This window comes from Cervus canadensis, chromosome 3 (assembly GCF_019320065.1).
Source record: "Cervus canadensis isolate Bull #8, Minnesota chromosome 3, ASM1932006v1, whole genome shotgun sequence".
NCBI classification, from domain to species: Eukaryota; Metazoa; Chordata; class Mammalia; order Artiodactyla; family Cervidae; genus Cervus; species Cervus canadensis.
Genome location: NC_057388.1, coordinates 81,075,828 through 81,100,532, shown reverse-complemented (window position 1 = coordinate 81,100,532; position 24,705 = coordinate 81,075,828). Strand labels below are relative to the sequence as shown.

General features: G+C 35.6%; 1 protein-coding gene across 1 annotated transcript in view; it reads right to left on the bottom strand.

The window, feature by feature from the left end:
- The window catches only part of CPED1 (cadherin like and PC-esterase domain containing 1), a 313,542-nt gene that overhangs the window by 139,545 nt on the left and 149,292 nt on the right, over positions 1-24,705 (bottom strand). Inside the window, exons 9-16 of the mRNA XM_043463564.1 lie at positions 22,813-22,885; positions 20,809-20,976; positions 19,487-19,591; positions 17,800-17,969; positions 14,042-14,112; positions 12,394-12,444; positions 7,374-7,560; positions 6,194-6,362 (exon numbers count right to left, since the gene is read on the bottom strand). Of these exons, the coding sequence (XP_043319499.1) occupies positions 6,194-6,362; positions 7,374-7,560; positions 12,394-12,444; positions 14,042-14,112; positions 17,800-17,969; positions 19,487-19,591; positions 20,809-20,976; positions 22,813-22,885 (994 nt within the window). The remainder of the gene's footprint in view (positions 1-6,193; positions 6,363-7,373; positions 7,561-12,393; positions 12,445-14,041; positions 14,113-17,799; positions 17,970-19,486; positions 19,592-20,808; positions 20,977-22,812; positions 22,886-24,705) is intronic.

The window sequence follows — 24,705 nt, the reverse complement described above, 5'->3', positions numbered from 1 at the left end:
AACACCCTATAGCGCACAAGACACTCCCCCAAACGAAGAATCATCCAGCTTCACTATCAGTAACGCTAAGCTGAGAAGCCATGGTCCAAATCTGATTTTTTAATATCAGCCAAGCAAATTAGCCCTTTCTCCCTCACTGATAATAGCTAAACTAAGAGTTGTCTCTCTGACTCATATGCAAATTCCAAATGACAATATAATAAGAAACCGTCACTAAACTCAAATAGAGAGCCCATGGAGGGAAAAATCCTACCTCTGCCATTGATTCCCCCTAGTTCCCAAGGCCTCTCATGCCTAGTCAAGTGTCTAAAGCAATCCACATTACTTATTCATTATCTGTTCACTCATTTTATGGTTTCTAAAAGGAAGGTTAAAAAAAACCCAGTGCTTATTAGACACTTTTCCGTGTTATATACTAGAGAACTGCTGTGGGACCACACATAAACTTTAAATTAAGACCTTCTGGAAAGGATTCCTATAAATGACTGAAATACTTTTCTGCAATCATCAGTAGAATATGTCCCACAAGAACTTTCTAACATTTTTCTTTATATTATAGTAACACATTCTATATATGATCTATTGCCTAAGGTAATTGTATAATAATTAACTTGTTTATGATCAATATACTTGAGAAGGGAAGAATGTCTTGGAATATATTACATACCTACCCACTAATGTATTTTTCTTATATTATTGAGGTATAGTTTATATCTAGTATACATAATTTATATATAGCTAAACATACTTATAAGTAATATTTTATATACAGTTAATTGAACAAATCTGAAGTGCACAATTAAATTTTTATACATCTATAAACCATCTGGCTGTATATGTAACCACCACCCCAATTAAGATATAGGACATTTGCCCTAAAAGTTTTTACAAGCTTAGAAGCTCCCACACCTTTTAGGTACCACTATTTTGATTTCTATCACTGTAGATTAGTATTGCCTGTTCTTAAACTTCATATAAGTGGAATAAAGTATGTCTTTTTATGTCTGGCTTCTTTTTCTCAACATAATGTTTTGGAGATTTATCCATGTTTGTATATATCAATAATTAATTAAATTTAAAATGTCTCAATAGTATTACATTGAAATTATCTATTGAATTTTTTCCAGTTTTTAGATTTTATAAACAGCTTTTAGATATTATACACTTGACATGAAGATTTCTTGTGCTTAAAAGAAATGAGTTATCAAGCCATAAAAGGACATAGAGGAAACTTAAATGCACATTACTAAGTGAAAGAAGCCAGTCTAAGAAGGCTACTGCTATATGATTCCAACTGTATGACATTCTAAAAAAGGTAAAGCTACAGAGAGAATGAGGAGAAGAAAATGGCAACCCACTCCAGTATTCTTGCCTGGAGAATCCCATGGACAGAGGAGCTTGGCAGGCCATGGTCCATAGGGTCACAGAGAGTCGGACATGACTGAAGTGACTAAGCACGCACACACAGAGAGAATGAAAACAAAATTAGGACTGGCAGGAGTTGGTGGGCAGTTGGGGAGATGAGTAGGTGGAGCACAGAAGACTTTCAGGACAATGAAAATCCTTTGTATGATTTCATAATGTTGGATATGTGTCATTATACATTTGTCCAAACCCACAGACTGCACAACATAAGGAGCAAACCCTAAGGTAAACTATGGACTTTTCATGATTATGATGAATCAGTGTAGGTTTGTTCCTGGTAAAAAATTTACCAATCTGATGTGTGATGTTGATAAGAGGCCATATATATGTGAAGCTGGAGATAAATGGGCAATTTCTATGCCTTCTTCTCATTTATTGTAAACTTAAAACTACTCTAAAAAAATAAAATGCTTTAAAAGTAAAAAAAAAAAAAGATTTCTTGGATATACCTTCTGATGGACCTATGACTTCATTTATCTTGGGTATGTAGCTAGTAGCATTGCTGTGTCATAGGATATATGTATGTTAACTATAGTAATACTGCTAAATGTTTCCAAAACGGGCAAACACTTATATTCCCAGTAGTGTATGAACAAAAAATTGTTCCACATCTTCTCCAACACTTTGTATCATTAGTACTTCTAGTGTTTTTCACTGCAGTGTGTGTGTAGTGGTATGTCCTTATCATTTTAATCTACAATCTCCTGATGACTGATGGGGATGACCATCTTTTCATATATTTCTTGTCCACTGGGTTATCCTATTCTTGTGAAGTAAGTGCCTTTCCAAGTCAGCCTCATTTTCGGACCACTTTCTTGAACCTCTTAGCTCAGGAGAGCTGCAAATGTGAGGAAAAAAAAATCAGCTGGCACCAACCAACCAAGAGGTTACCCAGCAGTCTGGTTGCCAAGCTCCACTGCTGCCTTTTGCCCTCACTCATCCCAGCTAAGTATTCCTGGTTTGTGTAAAGGGGGCTTCTCTTTACCATCCTCCCCAGGGTGGTTCTTCCTGCCAACTGACCAGATCAATACGAACTTCTGGAGGACAGTAGCACCTCCTCTGCTAGTTTATTCTTTCTCTTTGGGCTGAGGAAGAGAGTTCATGCCAATGTTAACAAGGCCTAATGCTTATTTGACTAGACAACTGGAATCAGGCAATGGGAGAATGGGCAAGCTCCAGGGGTCTGTATCCTCACTGGAGTCAGTATGGACAGGTCTGCTCCTCAGCAAAAGACATGGCAGTCGGCGGTTGCAGGGCAGGGAGCTGAGCCGGCAGGGTAGGCAAGGGCTGGGAGTGTTCTCCCCCCACAGCCCCCCATACCCCACCCTCACTGAGTCTGCCCACCCTGGCACGAGACCACCTCTACAGCAGTGCACTTTAATCACAGGTCTTTGCAATACACCAAGGGTCAATGAGACGTCTTATTTTATTAATGTCTAGGAAACAAGGAAACCCAAGGGAAACTTAAAAAGCATCTAATCCAATTCCTCATCTGCTCCTTGAGAGATGGATTTCCAGCTGATACTTGAATACCTCCTGGGTCAGAAAAGTCCCTACAGCAAGAGACCCCATTCTGCCAGAAGGCAATGTAATATAACATGGTCTTTGGGATCAGGCACACTCGGATCTGAATCCAAGCCCCGCCACTCACTAGCTGTGTGACCTTGGGCAATATCTTTAACGTCTATGACCTTTGGGGTTTCTCCTCTGAAACTGAGGGCTAAGAGAAGAATTCAATCCAATAGGATGCTCTAAGGATTAAAGAGACTACAACTAACGTAGAGCATTTAGGACACAGCCTGGCACATAATAAATGACAGTCAATAGAATCTATTTGGGGGCAGTTTTGACCTTTAAAGAACTCTTTTATACAACGTGGATCAAAACTCCTTCACTGGAATCTGAGTTAACAGCTTCTGGAGTGACATCAAATAAACTCTTTTTAGTTTCCAGTGGGAGGGACAGCCCCAGTGTCACAGGATTGGGAAGCATGTCTGGAGAAGGGTAAACAGGCCAGGTTAGAAGAAGCATAAAATACACTGACAACTAATGAGACATGAGGCTGAAAAAACATATGGACTAACAGGAGGGAAGTGAACGACCATGGGATGGGGGGGCTTGGAGCATTTTTGGCAACGCTTATGACAGAGTGTGCTTTAAGCTGATGAAGATCAAGCTTGTAAAAACTGAACTGGAAAAGAGTCAGACAGCTATGAGCAAACAAAGCTAGGGACTATTTTAAAATCTGAGTCAACAAGTAACAAGAACTGAACCAGAATTGTGTCATAAGAAGAACAAAGGATAAATCAGAGATAAATGAGAAAATAACGGAGATTTCAGCTCTACAGTGTCCCTCTACTCATGGGATCATCTCCATTCCTACTGACATTTCTCTAGATGTTCATCATGTACATAATTACAATTAAACATATAAGGGCTCTCCAAATGATAGCCAGGAAGGAATATATATACTCCTGAAATCTGTGTTCATATTAAAATATCCAGCATAAGGATTTTACATTTTTATGAACACTTAGAAATTGAAAATTTTTCATATTAATCTAATACCCATTAAATGGGTTTTGCATATTGCAGAGTAATGAATGAGTCATTTACCATGTTTTAAGTTTAGAGTGGAATCAAAATATAAATCTATGCCAATACTTGTGGGTATCAATTACATTTCAAAAGATACAGCAAAAATTCAACAGTACAAACCTAACTGGTGACAAATGAAAAGTAAAAACACATTTTTTCATGCCTTAATGTAGAACTTTTATTTTCCTTTTCAACTTTTATTATATATTTACTCCCATATAAAAGTCAAGTTTACTAACCAATAAAAATGTAGTCACCCATAGAGACTTATAAAAATTAAAATGAAATAAATTCACTTTTTAAAGTGAAAATAACTATTGTTTGTAACCATAAATATTCTGAAAAAATATAATTCATACTATTAGCTTTCCTTCAAAGATGATTTATCCCAAGAGTTAGTCTCTATCTAAAATATGAGAGTGAGATAAGGAAAAACAAAAAATAGAGTCACACACCAAAGAAGGTGAGAATATTTAGTTTGGAAATAACTACACACACACCGCATACACATCCTTAGACAAAAACACACCTCCCTCTAGGTTTTGGTTTCCTCCCTCAGGAACATTTTTGGTGTGGTTCTATTATTTGTTTTCCCAGTTGGAAAAAGACTGAGGAATAGCAACCCTATAAAACAAAATGAAAAGTAGATAACTGAAAGGAACCTAATCATGAAGTCTTCTCCAGAGTCTAGACCTGTGTTTCCACAACTGTGTTCCACAGAAGAATATTAATAGCTAGCGCATTAAAAAGATGTCATAAAAGTTTGAAAATACTGGACACTACATATCCTTCTTTTGAAGAGGACCATATTTAAACATATTTAAATAAGTACATGAAATGTTCGGGGAAGTCCTACAGCCAAGAAACCTACTTTATTGTGTTTAACCCACTGCTTCATAACCATGCAACACTACTCTTTCCCATCTTTTTTTTTAAGTATACCTACTAATATCTTTCAGAATACTAGTTCTGTCCTGCTTTAGACCAATCTTTATACCGTTGTGAAATTCCCTTTGAGTTGCTAGTAGTTCATACATCACAGGTATATATTTTCTTGAAAAACAAAAATCTCAGCAATGAGTACCCTCACAAAGTAGTGTTAAATTCTTTTTGTTATTTTTGTTTTAGACCGCATCACATAGTTTGTGGGATCCTAGTTCTCCAACCAGGTATTGAACCTGGCCCCTGAGCAGTGAAAGTGTGGTATCCTATCTGCTGGACTGCCAGGGAATTCCCATGTTAAATTCTTGAGAAGAGATGAAATTGTGGTGGTGGGTAGAGGGGGAGAAAGAATGCTCCATATCTCCCCTACATTTAAGAAAATATGGTATCCATCCTACTCACTCAGGCCCATTTGGCCATTTTTCTCTTATTAACTGACTATGCTTCATGCTCCCACTAGCATATCAATCACTGAGACGAGACATAGTTGCAATTATTCTATGTGGATTAGTACATAAGGGAAGAGTATCAATGATGACTTCCCTGGAATCACTTGTAGCCAGGTATATGATGTAAGCAAATATAGAAGGTTATACATGGATTCCTAAAAAAGGAAAACTGAGGAAAGAACCACCAAATAAGACAAAGTCTCTGGGTAATGTGCACCCTCCTCCAAAGTCAACAGGGCTACAAAATGGTATGTGCTGCTCACAGGAGCAATTGCAGCCTTTAGAAACGATTAAGGTACAAGAAGTGAAGAAGAAATATATCTACTCAAGAAAATTTAATTTCATTCATCTGGTATCCCTTTCGTAAAACAGTTTCATAAATTTTCCTCTCATTCTTTAAAACAAATTCCACTGAATCTAGTTTAAAATTTCAAAGTAGTTCCAGGGAGAAATCCAAGAAACACAGCACAATTTAAAAAGGAAATGTAAAACCAATTTCACAACTAAGTGTCAGCACTCAGATTTTTTTTTAATATTAACCACAATAAATCCACTGCACACTCTCAGTGCAGGGAATAGCCACCACATTTAAAAGAAAATCACTCATAAGAAAGGTGTCTTAGATACCTGGCTGGGACTCTTTCTTGAAATGAGGCCACAGTTGCTTGGATTTGAAGGCATACATTTTTTTTCCCTATTAATTTTCATTTGACCTTTTTTCACCTGGGTAAAAGGATCACGCCAAATTCAACCCATGTGTAAACATAAAATCCACTTACCTGCACAAATCCGCATGCTGTGAAGTCCTCAAACAAGGGCAGACTTGGACGGTCTTCTCTATAGATGGTGAGTTTGTACGTGGTCAGGGTCTCACCCTGAGTTGGAGATTCATCCACCACAAGCACTGAGATTTTGTTCATCCCTAAACCCAGAGGATAGTTGGCAAAGCTGGAGAGAGAGCATAAAAGCAAGAGTGAGAATGAGAGAGAAAATCCAAATTGATTCATATATCAATATTTACTGTGTCAATAATTTGCATTAAAAACAGATAAGATCTGCATCATTTCATAAGAAATCTAAAATGTGAAATATTTTAACTTATGTTTCATTGTGCTTTGGTATGCCAACATTTATCTAGCAGAGCAAGTCAAGTCCCCTACCAATTACAGGGAAGGGAACTAATATTTATTAACCACCTGTCAAGGACATACATTATCCCATTTAATACTCACAAATCCATACGAAAACTAAGGCTGTCCCCATTTTAAATATAGTAGAGTACGGTAGAGTCAGGGTTAGGACCCAGGTTGGTCTGACTTGAATCCTTTTTTCTTTCTATTATACTGTTTTAGCTCCCAGGAATGTTGACTGCATTTCTTTCCCTACAGCATGGGAAAATGAGTATGTTTCTTGTCATGGACATGGCATGTCATAAGGTTCTATCATCTGTTCAAATGATAAACCAAAGATTTGGTGACTCTCAGAAGAGTCATTAGGAAAAAAATCTCATGAGACTAGGAAAGTTATTGTTACCATGCCCCAAAATTGTCACCAACACGTTTATCAAGTAATCAGCACTTGAATATTGAAAAACTCGAGGAGTTGGGCTGGGATAGACGGAGGCTACTGTTAGGAAGGATTAATTCTTCAACAATCTAAAAACATGAAGCTAAGAATAAACTCAGTTTTCCCTCAGTGAATCTTCTTTAATATTTCACATCACAAGATCTTCTGTCATTACATTGTTAGAAAGATTAAACACGAACATTGTTAATAGATCAGCAGAGCACTTGTGTGTTATTTTAACCACATGGCATCTGTGAAGCAGAAGGATTTCACTCCCTGACAATCCTCCAACAGATCTTGTGCCTCAGGTTTTCTGAACCATCTTCAAGAGTTGTCTCCAAGGTCTGCTCCTGCTAAGAGGTCTACCCTCAGCCCCCATCAATGCCTTCATACCTTGGTCCTGCCCGTTCCTGCAGGTACACCTTGCACTGACACTTAGAAGCCTCTGCTCCGATGGTCACTGTAACCACATCAAATGGGACTTCAGAGTAATAATCTTTGATCTTTGGGTTAAATTCAGGATTTAGTTCCAAACGTGGATGTGTGAAGATCTGCTTGATATGACATTGCGCATCTTTATCTGTTTAAAAAGCAAAAACAATGACAAAACAACTGTGGCATGAATAAATATTTAAAAGTCAAATATGATTAAGGTTTTGAAAATTCTTTTTCATGACTTTGGTAATTGCTGCTGATTTTCCATTTGGTACTCTGGTCATAGCGGATTTGTGGCTTTACCTGGATCTTCTATTTGCCAGATTTTGTAGACTTTGCCTCATGTAACTGTTGTTGGCTTTAGTTGATATTTTTTCTCAGCCTTTACAAATTTAAAGGCACATAAGGTCAGAAAATGTCTCTCCAGTGGATTGATAACATTTCATAGCATTTATAGCATCTAGAGACTGTGTAAATGGGGGGAGATGACTCTGTGGGTAATAGAAGGGTACCACCAGGGAATAATGAAATTTTCTTGATGGGCATGTCATTAAACTGTCACTGGATTGATGTGTAGTTCAGAAGCAGTAGGGTGGAGCAAAGAATATGAAATCTAATACCATGTCACACACTTAGACATGAAAACCCCTTCATACTCAGGCTACCTTAGCCTAAGTGCCCTAAAGTAGTGCTTTAGAGAGAAGCAAAGTGCTATTCTCTGCTCAGTTTTCTTATAGAACCTAGTGTATTACTTCATGGGTTTCCCAGGTGGGGCGAGTGGTAAATATCCACCTGCCAATATAAGAGATATAAGAGACGTGGGTTCGAGCCATGGGTTGGGAAGATGCCCTGAAGGAGGGCATGGCAACCCGCTCCGGTATTCTTGCCTGGAGAATCCCATGGACAGAGGAGCTTGGCGGGCTACAGTTCATACATACAGTCCAAAGAGTTGGACACAAGTGAAGCAACTTCGCATGCATGCATGCACAAGTATTACTTCATATCATTGATTCTAAGTAATTTTTTAAGTGTTTCTATTTTTTAAGAGCTCAACTTTTACAAAAGTATCTTAGTGAGAAAAAATATATATATAGGAAATGGCAACCTACTCCAGTATTCTTGCCTGGAGAATTCCATGGACAGAGGAGCCTGGCAGGCCATGGTCCATGGAATCGAAGAGTGTCGGACACGACTGAAGTGACCAAGCACGCAGCACGCAGGCAAATATACCAGCCACCGCTGAACTAAATATATTGTGCTCATATTTGAAATAAACAAATTACTCAAAAGCAAATGTTTTTCAAATGAAAATATTAACAAGTTTTTTTGTACCAGAAATATTTTTCAATAGTCAAAAAATTTCAGTAAAAATAAACATAAGAAATTCTATAAAAATCAGTATAATGAAAATGTCTGATGTTACCTTTAAATGAGATGTTCAATAATATTTAACAACATAGCAACATAAAAGATAACACCAAATTTACCACAGGAAGCTATATACCTGAACTGAAAGAAAATGTCTATTATTCTATTAACTGCTGTCTCTTCCTTTATTGTTATATAGCTATCACACAATTTCTCTGAAATCAAATCTAATGATTTGTCTTCAGCTCTTTAGTATTTTCTCATCACCTCCATAATCTAGACCAAGCTCCCAATATAGCTTACAAGGCATTTCCTAACCATTCCTTGGCTGCTTCTTCTCATTTCCCATCATATTCTAGACTTTGTGATTTAACAATATGAAAATTTTTATATTTCTTTTTCAGACAAGGACATAGATATACCACCAAACTTATAGGTGTTTTATTCTACATCTGAGAACTAGGTATCAGCTTAACTCCCATCACACCCTTAAATGATGAAAGTGAATAAATTTCACTCACGTTCTATGATTGTTTTCTCAACTGGAAGAAAAGGAAGAAAGAAAAAAGAACTACTTGAGGGGAAGTGTCGTTAACCTGCCATTGGATTGATATGTAGTTTACAGGCAGTAGGGTGGAGCAAAGAATGTGAAAAAGCTACTCAGGTACAAATTAGGAATAATATTACAACTACTCAGGTACAAAGAGAACTTGTTTCTTTCTCAGGAAGAAACAACTACTGAGGTACAAATTAGGAATAATAATGCAGTACATACATTGTAATTTCATTGTAGGGAAAAAGCCAATAAAAATAACTAGTCAGTTTGGTTCAGTAACTCAGTGAATTCAGTACATACTTGCTTGATTGATTTTACTTGTTACCAAAGATTGTATCTGGGTGATGAAGGTGGACTGCATCTATAATTTCAATGATCCTACTAGCTCCTAAAGTGTTTTATAATAAAGGAGAAAAAAAAATGAAAGGATAAGGGTGAGATTGTGTTATTAGATTTCATCTTGAAAAGGACCATAGCTTTTCATTCGAATTCAAACACTTATTAATAAGATATTCATTTTTTTCATCAGATTGTTTTTTCCTGGCATATTCTATGTTCAAGGCACTGAGATAAGTACAGTAAAAACAGGCTTTTTTTGGTGATGAGACCTTTTTGGTGATTCAGTTGGAGACTGTGAACCCAACCTAACACTTCAAACAGGTTAGAGTTCAAGGATATGGATGTGTTTTCAAGATTACCATTTCCTAGGCAGAAAAGGAATATAAATACACATGCTATACTTTTATTCTTGAAACCAGACAGCTGAATAACAAAGTGGAAGAATTTTTTTCAAAATAGTAATCATAGGAAATGTACTTTAATTTTATATATTTTAATAAAATGGTCAGTGAGAGTTAATTTCCCTGTAGTTAATACTTTGACTTCATAGTGAACATTTTCAATGCGGCCTGCTCATGGTGGCTCAGATGGTAAAGAATCTGCCTGAAATGCAGGAGACTCAGGTTCAGTCCCTGGGTTGGGAAGTTCTCCTGGAATAGGGCATGGCAAACCACTCCAGTATTCTTGCCTGGAGAATCCCCATGGACAGAGGAACCTGCCGGGCTATATAGTCCATGGGGTCACAAAGAGTCAGACACAGCTGAGTGACTAAACACTCTGCCCATTTCAACACTGAAAATGAGACTAGAAGAGAGAAACTGAGTAATCATTTTCTTAAGCAAGAAATCATTTTCTTCAGCAGGTGCTTGTTTTTGGTTTCATCAGAAACTCTTCACCTCTGGCTTAAGTGCTGCATCCTAGACCCCTGCTTGAAAGCTGATTTCATCCTGACATCATCTTCAACTGAATCATCAATGTTGCTGCCTACAAACACCTGGTGTTTCCTTGGCATTCTTCCCAATCCAGTCCCAACTTGTCTCAAGCCAGCTTACCTTAGCTCTGCAGAGAACCCAGTGTGAGGCAAGGTGGGAACAAGCTGCTGAACGGATTTGGCAAGTATTTATGGGAAAGCTGTTTGAAGTCTTGGTTGCTTTTAATGGATGTCTTTTAACTGCAGAATTTTGTTACCCTCTTGAGGGATAATCGTAACTCATATTAAACACAAAAACAGCCTAGACACTGAAAGATAATCCCACCTGTTCTAAGGCATCATTGAGTTATTTTTTTAATCTTAAATAAAAGTAGGAAGATTAATTTTGAAGTCACAGGTATGACTAGTTTTTGAGCAACACAGAAATCTGAGCAAAGCTCAAGTGTTTATTTAATATGTTCACATCCTCTACCCTATGTTACCTGGGAATTGAGAAAAAATGAGATTATCTTGTATCGTTTTTCCACTTCATAAATGAGGAAACAAAAACCAAAGAGGGGTAGTGGCTTTCCTGATCTATCCCAGAGCCTGGCACACTAGACCCTCAACAAATGTTTATTTTAATCTTGCTCCTAGTTTTCTCAAAACTAGTCCTTTTCCCACCACACACCAGGTACCAACCAGTCTCCCAAGAGAACTGAGTAGTATGTACTTTTCTAGAAGTGGGAGATTGGATGGTAAACGCAGAGAGGGAATGGTGTAAGAAATACCTGTTCCTTTTTCCTGGTTAGCAGTACTTTATTCAAAAAGGTATTTTTCCTTTAAAAAGCTTGTTGATTCTGTTAAACCACATTTTGTATCACCTCTCAGCCTATACTGATTTTAATGAAAGCATTAAAACATAATTGCATTTTAGAAGAGACAAAATTGAATTGGAATACTTTTATTTATAATAAATTAGACCTTGGCCCATAAATTTTATTGTTTTCACCTTTAATGATTTATCAGAATAGTTTTTTTGTGAAAGGCTAAATTTTCAGTGTATGTTTTTATATATACATGTGTGCTAAGTTGCTTCAGTCGTGTCCGACTCTGCAACCTCGTGGACTGTAGCCCTCCAGGCTCCTCCATCCATGGGATTTTCCAGGCAAGAATACTAGAGAGGGTTGTCATTTTCTTCTCCAGGGAATCTCCCCAACTCAGGGATCTAACCCAGGCCTCCTGCATTGCAGACAGACTCTTTACCATCTGAGCCACCTTAAAGAACTCATTACAAAATGTATTTAATTTACTGATTATACCTTGATAAAAGAAATTCATGAATTTTAAGAAAAAATAAATTGAAATTTGGCTTAAAAATTTTTAATTGTTATAAAGAAAACCACACTTAAGTGCTATCCATTGTATCAACAATCTGACAGAAACAAATCACTGTTGGATGGTGACAGTCCTAAAAATCAATACACAGAGAAGATGCCAAGCTCTTCCATTTAAGTGGTCCCAGAGCAAAGTATTAGCACTGTTTGGGCCCCTCAAAATAAGTTTGGAAGTTACTGTTCTTAAATAAGCAAAGATACAATATAATATTTCATTTAAAAAAATGGAAAGTAAAAAAAAAATTATGCAAAAGTAACACATACTGACTCTTTGGAAAACTCACAACTTCTGAAAATTTACACAAAATACATTATCAGCCTAATGATCTCCAAACATGATAATTTATGCAAAGCAGAGTTATGCCTAACTATTGATTATGATTCTCAAATACTTTCATTGGAACTCACCATTATGGCAATGTATTTCTTTGGTTTCATTCATAATTTGTGGAACCACAGCTAAAAAAAGAAATGTACATTTAAAAAGGAAACTATTAATTAAAATACAGAAAATACATATCCAGGTATCTGAAACACAGGTTAACTGAATGAAACATTTTATTATTTAATCATTATTATATCAGAAAGCACTTATAAGTTCAACTGAAAGCTATGGTAAGACCAAAGAAGTGATTAGGTAAAAAATAACAGAAAAATGATTAGTTCACATAAGAAAATATTAAGAGAGAAAAATGAATGGTCTAAATGCCACTCATTGCCTGAAGGTGATCTATCAAAATTTCTCTTGTTCTATTATGATCTTATGACTATAACTTCCCAAATCACTAGAATCACATAAATTCCACTAGTTGGTTCCACTGACATGTACTCTAAGTTTCTGAATTCAACCAAACATTTATCTAAAAAACTCCTAAACAGAGATTGATGGGACAAAATAAGAACACTCAGAGTGCTTAAAGCAATCATTTAAAGAATGAAAAAATGGTGGGAGAGAGGAGTAGTTCAGCATCAGTTCTTTCCTGAGTGTAGTGCTTCATTTTATTAAGTCAGTGATTCTCAATCCCTACCGTGCCTCGGAATCATCTGAAGGGCTTGTTAAAATATAGAATACTGGACCTTAAACCCAGAGATTCTGGTTCAGGAGATCTGAACTTTCCAAGCTTTCCAGATGATGCTCAAGTTGTTGGTCCAGGAGCCATACACTCAAAACCACTGTATTGGATTAAACCTTGATTTGTAATAGGAAAACTTTGATTTTTAAAAAAAAAAAAAGTAGACATGTGTACTTTCATCTTCTTAAAATTATAAATATTTTCTTTTCATGTGACAAAAAGTTCAGATTTTTTTAGAAGAAAAAATATAAGAAACAGAGGTAAGACTGAGAGAGAAAATCAAAGTCACTATTAATTTTCCTTGAGGTCCATGTGGCATGTAGTCAAATGTTTCTGAATAATATATCTTAAACATCTTTCATGTATAAACATTTTCCTATAATATTAGGGTGGATTAATATTTTATTGGATGACTATGAGATGGATAGATAACTTCACTGACTCAGTGGACATGAATTTGAGCAAACTCTGGGACACAGTGGAAAACAGGGGAGCCTGGTGGGCTGCAGTTCATGGGGTTGCAGAGACGGACATGAGTTAGTGTCTCCGTTGTGAATAACAACAAACAGCTTAATCCATTCCACTATTACTGCAATAATGGTAGTTGTTATTTTTTCCTTTATAATTTATGCAATTAAATTTTTGTGTACATTCTTAATTATTTCCTTAAGATCAGTATCTAAGAGCGAAATTTATGGCATATATGAATAACTTCTAAAGCTTTTCTTACATGTTGTTAAAAGGTCCCTTAAGAAAGATTGCTCTGATTTATACACCCACCAGTGATGAGAATGCTCATTTCCCTACACTCTCCCCAGCTCTATTATCTTTAAGAGGAAAAAAATCTCTCCACATTTGAGGGGAAAACAGCATTTCCCACTCTAGTTTTCATTTTTGACTGCTAATAAAGCTAAACATTTTTTATGATTTTGGCCAAACAATACTTATTTTCATGTTGGAAGAAACAAGAGGACATCTTTTACCTTTTTTATTTTCAATTGCATCAAATGGTACTCGTGGCTTTTTAATGTTTCCATCCTCTGTGAAAGAATTCCTGCAAATGCAATATCAAACAACCCTGGATCAATGCACTGAACAAAATTCATGGAAATTACATCTAACACACTATCTTTTTTTCCTGTGTGAACACAGTTATTTTGATGAACACAAAGAAAAACATTCTGAATTTCATTCCTCTAAACTGGCAATCTTGTCTCAAGCGAGGTGGATGGAAATCTCATCATCTTTAATCAGCAGAAGCCCATATGAAGAAAACCAGGGCAAAAAGTCACTCTTTGCTCCAAAAGGGAACAAACTCTGATAGCCTAGGTCCAACAGAAGTGATTCAGGGATACACATTCTTATTGGAATCTGTTTGGCTAAAATTACAAAGTCTTGTAGCAAGAAGTTTTGGAAACTCTGAGACACAGACTGAGAACATCCACATAATCTAAGAAACTTAAGCGTACCATGCAGAAAATGACCTGTCTTGCCAAGGCCTCTGTCCTTAAACTCTGATTACCAGGGATGAATGTTAAGGGTTGGCTATATCTTGGTGTGTGTGCCTCATTTTTCTGTTGTATAACTAAATGCTCAGCCAGATGGCCCTTTAAATCCTCAAATTTAGGACCAAAATAATCTAAGTGGCAGACAGAAAAGACTGTTGGTCCTTACGATAGAGAATATTGGGTAGGATGTGACTTGACTTCACTGTGCTGTGTTGGGAGGCTCCATTCCTACTCCAATGAAGCAGAGATAAGAATTCTGGCCTTACTTCACAGGGAGGCTATGAAGATTCAATCAAATGCTCTGTGTTATTTTAATTTTATAAAGATTTATTGTCCCAGATATTATACGGGACACTGTGGTAGAGATGAATAAGGCATTTTCAAGTCCTTCAAAATATAAACATTAGATAGAAAATTAAGAAGAATCAGGAATTAGAACTATTGTTAATGATGGAAGGTGTGATAACTTTATTGCAGTTTTATTTTCAAGTCTTTTTCCCTTTAGTATATGCAATGATGTAATCAGGGGTGAAAAATAACCATGTCGTGGACTTTAAAATACTTTCCTCCTCCCAAGGAATGAAGAAATAGATAAAGCAAGCATGGGGTGAGATATGCTTGCTATAAGTTTGAGTGCTAGGCCATGGTAAAAGAAATTTTTTATTTCATATGAAGCAAACACTTTAAGTAAAACACATAAAAGATACAACCCTGAAATGATATAAACTGAATTTTGGAAAAGTTACTATATCAATGGAATGAAATGTTTTGTATGTTAAGGCATCCCCCAAGTGATTTCTTGTGTGATTTTTTGAATAACTTATTTTGAAAATGTGGATTTTCATGGAAAGCATGTGATTAGAGCAAATTACACCTGCTACTTTATTTCCAGTGAAGTGAAAATTAACAGAGAGTACACACACATCGATTTTAGTGTTTTTTATTCTGTTCAGATTTCTACTCATTCTGATAGGACCCCTGGATTCTGAGCCTCAGGGCACAGACAGAAGTGCCACTTTCTCTAAATGTTGCTTTTCTGTCTATTTGTCCTCACCTTGTTGCTATAAGTGGATGATGTTTATTTAAAAGGGGGAAGGAAGTCATTCACCACAGATAAAACTGGTTTTTAGAGTATGAAAAACTAGAGGTGGCCATTGTGAAGATAAGGGCAATTATGAATGACTACATCTGACCTTCCTGTCAGCATGAGGTCCTGGTATAAAGAATAAGAGCAGAAAGAAGAGGCCAGGGTTGTAGTTCCAACTCAATTAGCTGCTCAGCTTGAGCAAATGACCCATCTTCTTAGCACCTCAGTTTCCTCATCTGGAAAACGTATATGACACCAATCCTTCTTGTGATACAGCATGAATGATAATTAAACATATACGCATACACTTCACTGGTAAATTTGAAGATAATTAAATTAACTAGTCTTTCTTAAAATTGTCTGGAAACAATTTACCTAATTGTTTCTTGATAAAGATTTCAAGTTTACTTATCATAGTGCTAACTCAGATAAGTCTTTCAAACTTATCTTGTTTTTCCTATAAATGAAAGAAAGCATTTCTCCCATTTTAGATGTAAAGTGACCTTCGGATGGTATAGGAGCAGGAAACAGAAAGTATATTAATACTTAACTACTTATCTGTGATGCAGCATACCACACACCATGCAGTATATGAAGCTTATCTGATATAATCTTGAAACAATTCTTGGTAGGTTGTATAATCCATAATTTACAGGTATGGAAACTGAATTGCAAAGGAAAATCTTAGCTGTTGTAATTAACAAAATCTAAACTTGGGATTTTTAAATCCAAGTCTGTTTGATTCAAAAAAGTCCTGACTTTTTCTAACGATATTTAACACTGACCTTCAGTAAATTACATTGTTGGAAAGAATCAGTTAGGGTTAAAATTAGGCTTAAATCCAATATTCTGAATTTAAGACAAGTCAATTGCTTAGCCGTATAACAAATGTGGACCTTGAGAGAAACCTGGGGAATAAACTTTCCAAGCCTTGCATATCTCAAAGGAACTTAACTTACTTAAAGTAAAAAACAATACTTAAATAGACATTTTGGTAAATCAAGTCTGCTCTTTCTCTGTCGATAATGATGAATGAGACAGTCTTGGATTGAGTGAGTGCAAAGAACAAACAAAGGGACATTGAGCTATATTATTTAAAACCTAACTTTCAAACAAACAAAACCTTCTATCAATCCTATTACTTCAGAGTATTGAGGGAATAAGGCCAACTGCATAAAGTTGTGGCAATTAAAGTGAGTTCCGGACCTGGGAGACATCCTAAGAACTCTTCAACTATGTGATTATTTGTATTTTTGAACTATTAAAAAAAAAGTTTCTCTAGGATTGTTTTCACTGTCTCCTGAGGCAGAAGGAAAGAGGAAAGTCAGTAGAATTGAGGCCATTCATGAGGGTGACTTCAGAGGCACCGACGAGCATGGCACGGCCATCTAGTCTTTAATCCCTCTAGGTGGTTGGGTTTATTTCTGTTTTCCTGGCAATAGACAAGTCAAATACTTACTTAATTCCATCATGTAAAAGGGAAGTAGACTTAGCTGGCACCATGAGCACTGCCCCTTCCTCCACTGACTGGGGGTATTATTATGTTCACTGGACCAGCAGACTCTTATTCCCTCATTACTACCCCACATTAGAATGGAAGTGGATGGGGGAGGCCAAGGACCTTTCTTCCTGGCCAAATGCTCCTCTCTGAGATTCTATCTTTAAAAAAAAAAAACAAAAACACTAATCTTGTGGTAGAGACAGACATATTTATAAATTTGGATATGTTTTGTCCAGAATAAACTCATGCCTCAAAAACTCTAAATGAATGTTCATACCATCCTGGCCTCCACTCTGACTGACGGTTCATAAAACAAATCTCACCTAATTCTTTCTGTCTGATGCTCCTGAAATTCAGGGATATATATCACAGGATGAAACTAGCTTGAAACTTTTAATTTTAAACTTGACTTTTGAGTGGAGTCAAGTCTTGCTGGTTTGAAAAACTGTTGGATATATTTTTGTTACAGTGTTTGAAGACCACTAGAATCATTATGGTTTCAATGTTTTAAAGAAGCTTATTTTCCAGAGCATGAATTTTTGGATACACTTCTTTTTGTTGCTTTCTTTAATGTAGGCAATGCCTTTTGAAATCAATCTTTAGAGATTTTTGGGGTTGCACAATTCAAATTTGTGGCTCTCTTACCATTCCAGCGGGTGTAGCTCTGCCTTTTTATTCAGGAGCTGAAATTGTTCAAATACACTTAAAAGAGACTGGTATTGAGTCAGGATGGAACCAGGTTTTCCCAAAGGACTTGCCATACCATAAAATTGATGAATCAGAGATTGAAATCCAGGAGTAGTAGATGGGAAGAGCTGAGAAGGAATATTCAAGAGCAGAATATCAGACTAAGCGATGGAAAAGAAAATATAGTATTACTTGGGAAGGCTTTATATTTATTCATATATTTTAATTAGGCATTTATTGAAAAATCTATTATCAGTACCATAATTTAATTTTCTGCATTGCTGTCAATGTAAATGCCACTTTTTATAAGAAACTAATTTTGCTGATGTTTATATTTTCAAATGGGGTGAATTTTATTTCTCTTTTCACTGAATGAAAACAGCTATCTCCTTTCTATAGATACCCCCAAAACAGCTGAGTAACAGAGTTAGGAAGCAGGAAAAAGAAGATAACATCCTCTTGGATTAGAAGTGTCTTATAAATGTCAGGATGAGAGATATTAATCTGACCAAAAATAAAAATCTATGGTCATCCTCTTTCTACTATGAGAGTCAGATATTAATGTTTACCCTTTCTCCTATAAAATAATTTTTCTATTCTTCACATTGTGCCAAGAGAAGTTCTTTACTTTCCTAATGTCTTAAATTAAGAATTCCTGAAGGATGAGGCCAGATCTCTCTGATTATCTTTGTATGGTATTGAACCAAACTGTTGCAAATGTAACACTTACTGTATTTAAATTAATTAAAATAATCCATCAACTAAGCTCTCTTTTGAGTAATAAGCTTACTTTGAATCCTCTAAAATATGGGGCTAAGTAATAAAAACAAGTGTCAAACATTCACTAATTAAGTTTGTTAAAATTTATACACGTAGCATCTGAATACAAATTTTTAAGTAAAAAATAAATATTTTATCCAAACAGATTAATAATAAATTATTAGTAGACTTTTAAAAATGCTACTTTAAAGAAATGCTTTCTATAAACAAATCTTACATAGAAAAATATGAATCCAATATAAATTATCTATATAAGGGCAGAACCAGAAACAAAGCAAGTATGAAGCATATAGATATATGTGTAATAAATTACCCATTGATATTCATCAATAACCTAACAGAATCTAGGAAAATACATAGAAAATAAAATAAATGCCATTTATACTTTCAGGCTGAAACCAGTAAAAGTTATAATTATTAATATTTACTTTTTTTCCTTTGGAGTTTGCTACAGATTTATAACAAACTTAGGTAGTTTTAAAAAATATTATTATTTTATTGAATAATGTTTACTTTTATACAAACAAAAGGGGCATAATAAGCAGAAGGAAATTTTGGATACATGTAAATGTCCCAGAGCAAACAGCAAACTTCTTTAGAAAAATGTTAGCATTTCCCCCTTAAGAATCAGCAAAGCCTCCCAGCTATATTTATTCCACATTCTTTTACCTTTAGTAAGTCATGTATTATCTGCATACTCTTAAAGAATATGCATTCTGCTCATCTTAATCTTCATATCTCTAAAAAGAAGCTTACAAATACTTAAGGAAATATCTTCTAGTTTTAAGTCAAAAATCAAGTAGCTCATGGTTGATCTACTACAATCTCAGTAATCAAGAGGAACCAAAGGTCACTTTTGCTTTACCAGTTGGAATTGTCCCAAACTCCCGAGTTCCTTTATAAAAGTCATAATTGAGTTAATCTCCTCTAAAGACAGGCACCGATTTAGTTCTTTTTGATAATTTTCACCCTATAACAGGGGCAAAAAACACAACTCTTAAGCAATTGTTCCAAAATCAAGCTATGTTTAGCACAAGTCAAAAACCAAATTTTTAACTCTTTAACAGCTGAGCTAATTAATTCTAAATAATACAGCAACTTCAACTCATCAAAATGATGTCAGAATACAAGAAAACTTCATGTTTGACAAAAGAACCTGAAATAGCTCGGTAGTGCTTTGGCAGCAAGGTTGGGAAGTTGGGCCCAGAAGGACAGAATAAGTGTGACAGTTTGCAAAGGCAGGAGGTCTTTTTTTAGCCTTCAGGGTACCAAAATCAGAGCAGGAAATTTACACGTTAACCTCACGTATGTCACACTACCATTTTCACATTTCACGGATTCTAGTAAACAGACTTACCCCACCCCCATTTCCCTCACATTTATTTTTTCTAATGCATCCCTAAGAGCAAAAGATACACATCTTACTATTTTCTCCGGGTCAAGTGGTTCTAATGATTTTAATGACAATCCACTCACTAAGGAAGGAAAACAGAGAACTCTAGGAATGAACCAATAAAATCTTAGGGAGACAAGAGTCTATAACGTGTTAACTCTCAAAACCATCTCTCTGTAGAGCAGCATTTGTTGGTGCGAACCTTTCACATTCTACTTTTCCAAGTTTTCCAGTTATGGTTTTAAAACAGAAAGATACAGAGAAAACGATACTACACCTAGATTACTAATCTGTACAGATTTTTTCATACATCAAGAAAACTTGTACTAACATCATAAAAATTAACCAGTCTTACTTTGAAGCACTATTCCCTAATCATCAGCCTCTAACCAAAAATGTTAACCAGATGTAACTGCTTTAAAAAAAATGAGTATTATAACTTCAGCCCCTTGATTTTAATCTAGAGCACTAACTGCTTCCAAAAGGTTCAGGTATTCCTTAACAATATTCTAGAATACGTAACAGACATTATGCATTATAAGAACAAAATTCTCTTGGGAGTTAGGAGCTGATTTACTTCATTTTCAACCCATAATTTCATCATAGTCAGTCATTCACATACTTAGTAGACACAAAAATAATATTGATCCTTACATCAGAAAAATATTAAGAGATTTATATAACAGGTACAAATCAATTTCAAATGAATTATCAAGTTGCTTAACTGCACAGTAAAGAAAATGATACCTAAAGATGAATTAAAAAATACTTGTCAGTAAAAAATATGCACTTACCTTAACTACAGCTGATCTATAAAGTCTCTGAAATATCTCAGAAAATATGGAAAGGGAAGATTCATTAGATAGGAGAAAGTTGAAAGTATCCTTTAAAAGAAATTCTTCTGTGTTTTGGTCCTCAAAATCCATATCATCATCATCTTGAACATTTAAATGCTCATGCACCTGTGAAAGAGTTAAATAACAGCAAATATTTTTTGTTGGCTTATTTTTAATGCAGTGAAATCACTTCTAAGACATGATTCATTTCCCGTTGGATTATAGATCAGAACTGACATCTAGTGGTCCTTTTGGAGGTCAACAATTTTATGAAAATCTAAGTACTGTTCTTTTGAAAATATGATTCCCAGGTGGTGCTAGTGGTAAAGAACCCACCTGCCAATGCAGGAGACTTAAGAAACTCGAGTTTGATCGCTGAGTCGGGAAGATCCCCTGGAGGAGGGCATGGTAACCCACTCCAGTAGTCTTGCCTGGAGAATCCCCTGGACAGAGGAGCCTGGTGGGCCACGGTACATGGGGTAGCAAAGAGCTGGACATGACTGAGGTGACTTAGCATGCATGCACATAAGAACATTACTGTTTTATAGAATCATATCAGTTTATCTTAAAAATATCATTGAGGAACTTGTGTTCATGGAAATAATATATAACACCTCTAAATAATAAAGTTTTAAAAATCATAATGTAAACTATTGTGGGTTTATATATATGTAAACTATGTGGGTAAAATAATGAATAAATGATCAATAAAAGATGTAGATTCATAAAATTTTAGAATTTTAGGGATAAATCTTTGAATCGACCAAATGTCTGAATCACGTATAATGTAATCATTCTCCTTGTGTAATAGTTTGAAAACCAGTCAATACAGTATGAAGTCAAACTCTTGTTGAACATAATTTTTTTTCTTTTTTTATTGACGTATAGTTGATGTACAATATTATATAAGTTGCACGTACACAATTGTGTGTGCTGTGTGCTCAGTTGCTCAATCATGTCTGACTCTTTGTGATACCCTGGATTGTAGCCTGCCACGCTCCTTTGCCCACGGGATTTCCCTGGCAAGACTACTGGAATAGGTTGCCATTTTCTACTCCAGGGTGTGCATAAATTTTATTCTGTTTCTCTTGCCATATCATAAATTAGCTGTCTACAGACTAACACAGTCAACTTTTAAAACCTTATTGCCACTAAGGACAATTTTGGATTAAAAATATGTTGGAGGAGATGATATGAATGAGTTAATTTAAGATGAAGTAAAAGAATCAGAGTGTACAAAAAACATGCTTCAATTTATATATATTCATACAAACTGTTGAAAACAAATATTTCAAAAATTCCTATGGTTTTAAAGTTAAAATCTAAAAAAATTAAACTAAATTAAATTAAAATCTAGGCCAGTTTTAAATTAAATATCTATATGTAAAGAATAAATGAGTTAACTTTTTTATAAACCCATGTGAATTAAAAAGAATAAATGAGTTAACTTTTTTATAAACCCATGTGAATTAACTAGGTAACCTGCTATTTTTTTGTTAACTAGATGTCTATTTTCCTGCATCAACACATACTCAGCTTTATGCCACATTTATTTCATAAACAGTGGTTGAACCATAAAAAAAAATGTGTGCTGTTCAACAAGAAAGCAGAGTGGGTACTGTAACTCAAATCATAGACTCTCCATATACTAGTTAATTCTTTGAACCACAGCAAGAATACCGGTGCGGGTTGCCATTCCCTTCTCCAAGGGATCTTCCCAACCCAGGGATCAAACAAACCCACATCACTTGCGTCACCTGCATTGAAGGCAGAGTCTACCCTCTGAGCTACCAAGGAAGCACAAATATAAGTTTGCTGTTGTAAGTTTGACGCATGTTGCACTTATTGATTGGTTACTATGAATGAAAACAACACCACCACCACCACACACACACACACACACACACACACACACACCCTTCAGCCAAAAGGAAAGCTCCGTGAGCACTCCGGCATACTCACCTGAAGTACTACAGGGGACCCGACACTGCCGTAACCAATATCAAAGGTTAAAAGTTGAAAACATAATCTGCATCTGAAATAAAAACACAAGGTAACAATAAAAAGGAACGAAATAGTGCCTTTTGCAGAGAGGTGGCTGGACCTAGAGCTTGCCAGGCAGAGTGAAGTAAGTCAGAAAGACAAATACCATATAGTGTCACTTACATGTGGAATCTAGAAAGATGGTAGAGATGAACTTATCTGCAAAGCAGAGGGAGTCACGGATGGAGACAACAAACTCGTGGTTACCAAGAGGCTAACGGGGTGGGATGAACTGGGGGTTTGGGATTGACATATATATATATATATATATATATATATATTACTATGTACAAATGGATAATTAATGAGAACCTACAGTATAGCACTCAACATTCTATGGTACCTAAATAGGAAGGAAATCTAAAAAAGAGTGGACATCTGCAGACGTGCAGCTGACTGACGTTGCTGCCTAGCAGAAACTAACAACGTTGTAAAGCAACTGTGCTCTGATAAAAATAAAATAAGAACAACAGACGGTAACAAGACACATTATCTTTGCTATGTTTACTCCATTATTTGGTACTATGTCATTAACAATCACTGGGGTTAAATTTCAACATCTATACTGATTACAAAGAGCACTGGCTCAGATAATCTAAAATTAAATACAATTTATCTTTGGATTTGGAGCCTGTTTCATTACCTACAGAAAATACAGACATATAAAAAGTATTCATAACACATTCAATGAAGCAATGAAGTTGACTCCATAAACACACAATGTGGGAAAGGAGCCTCTCCTACTTCTCCATGCTAAGCATTCTTATTCACATAGAAAGCACGATAAAACTTACATGGAGGTACCTCCTTTTCTTAACATACTAGATTTAACATTTCCCTGGGAAAAGGCCTTAAATTATATTCAAGTAAACTGGATAAAATGTAGAGATAAGAGTTATTGAATTTTGTTAATAAAAGCATATAAATAAAAATATAATTAGTCAATGGAAAGCACATATGATAAAGATAGGTGAGCTTGAAAGGGGTTACAATTTTTAAAATAATTTAAATATTAACTGTGCTTTATTTTTTGTCACCACTGTTTAAATACTGTGAGTCTTTAACATACTCTGAACTTATAGGGTCTACAAATTATAAAACATCAGTTTAGAAGTTCATACTTTATACTATATAAAAATTTCCAAATAGTACCTACTTGTGATCATTAATATACATTTTCATTAACAATCAATTTTTAGAAGGTAGGTTTTTTTTGTTGTTGTTGTTGTTTTTAAATTTTTTTATTAGTTGGAGGCTAATTACTTCACAACATTTCAGTGGGTTTTGTCATACATTGATATGAATCAGCCATAGATTTACACTTATTCCCCATCCCGATCCCCCCCCCCACCTCCCTCTCCACCCGATTCCTCTGGTCTTCCCAGTGCACCAGGCCCGAGCACTTGTCTCATGCATCCCACCTGGGCTGGTGATCTGTTTCACCATAGATAATATACATGCTGTTCTTTCGAAACATCCCACCCTCACCTTCTCCCACAGAGTTCAAAAGTCTGTTCTGTACTTCTGTGTCTCTTTTTCTGTTTTGCATATAGGGTTGTCGTTACCATCTTTCTAAATTCCATATATATGTGTTAGTATGCTGTAATGTTCTTTATCTTTCTGGCTTACTTCACTCTGTATAATGGGCTCCAGCTTCATCCATCTCTTTAGGACTGGTTCAAATGAATTCTTTTTAATGGCTGAGTAATATTCCATGGTGTATAAGTACCACAGCTTCCTTATCCATTCATCTGCTGATGGGCATCTAGGTTGCTTCCATGTCCTGGCTATTATAAACAGTGCTGCGATGAA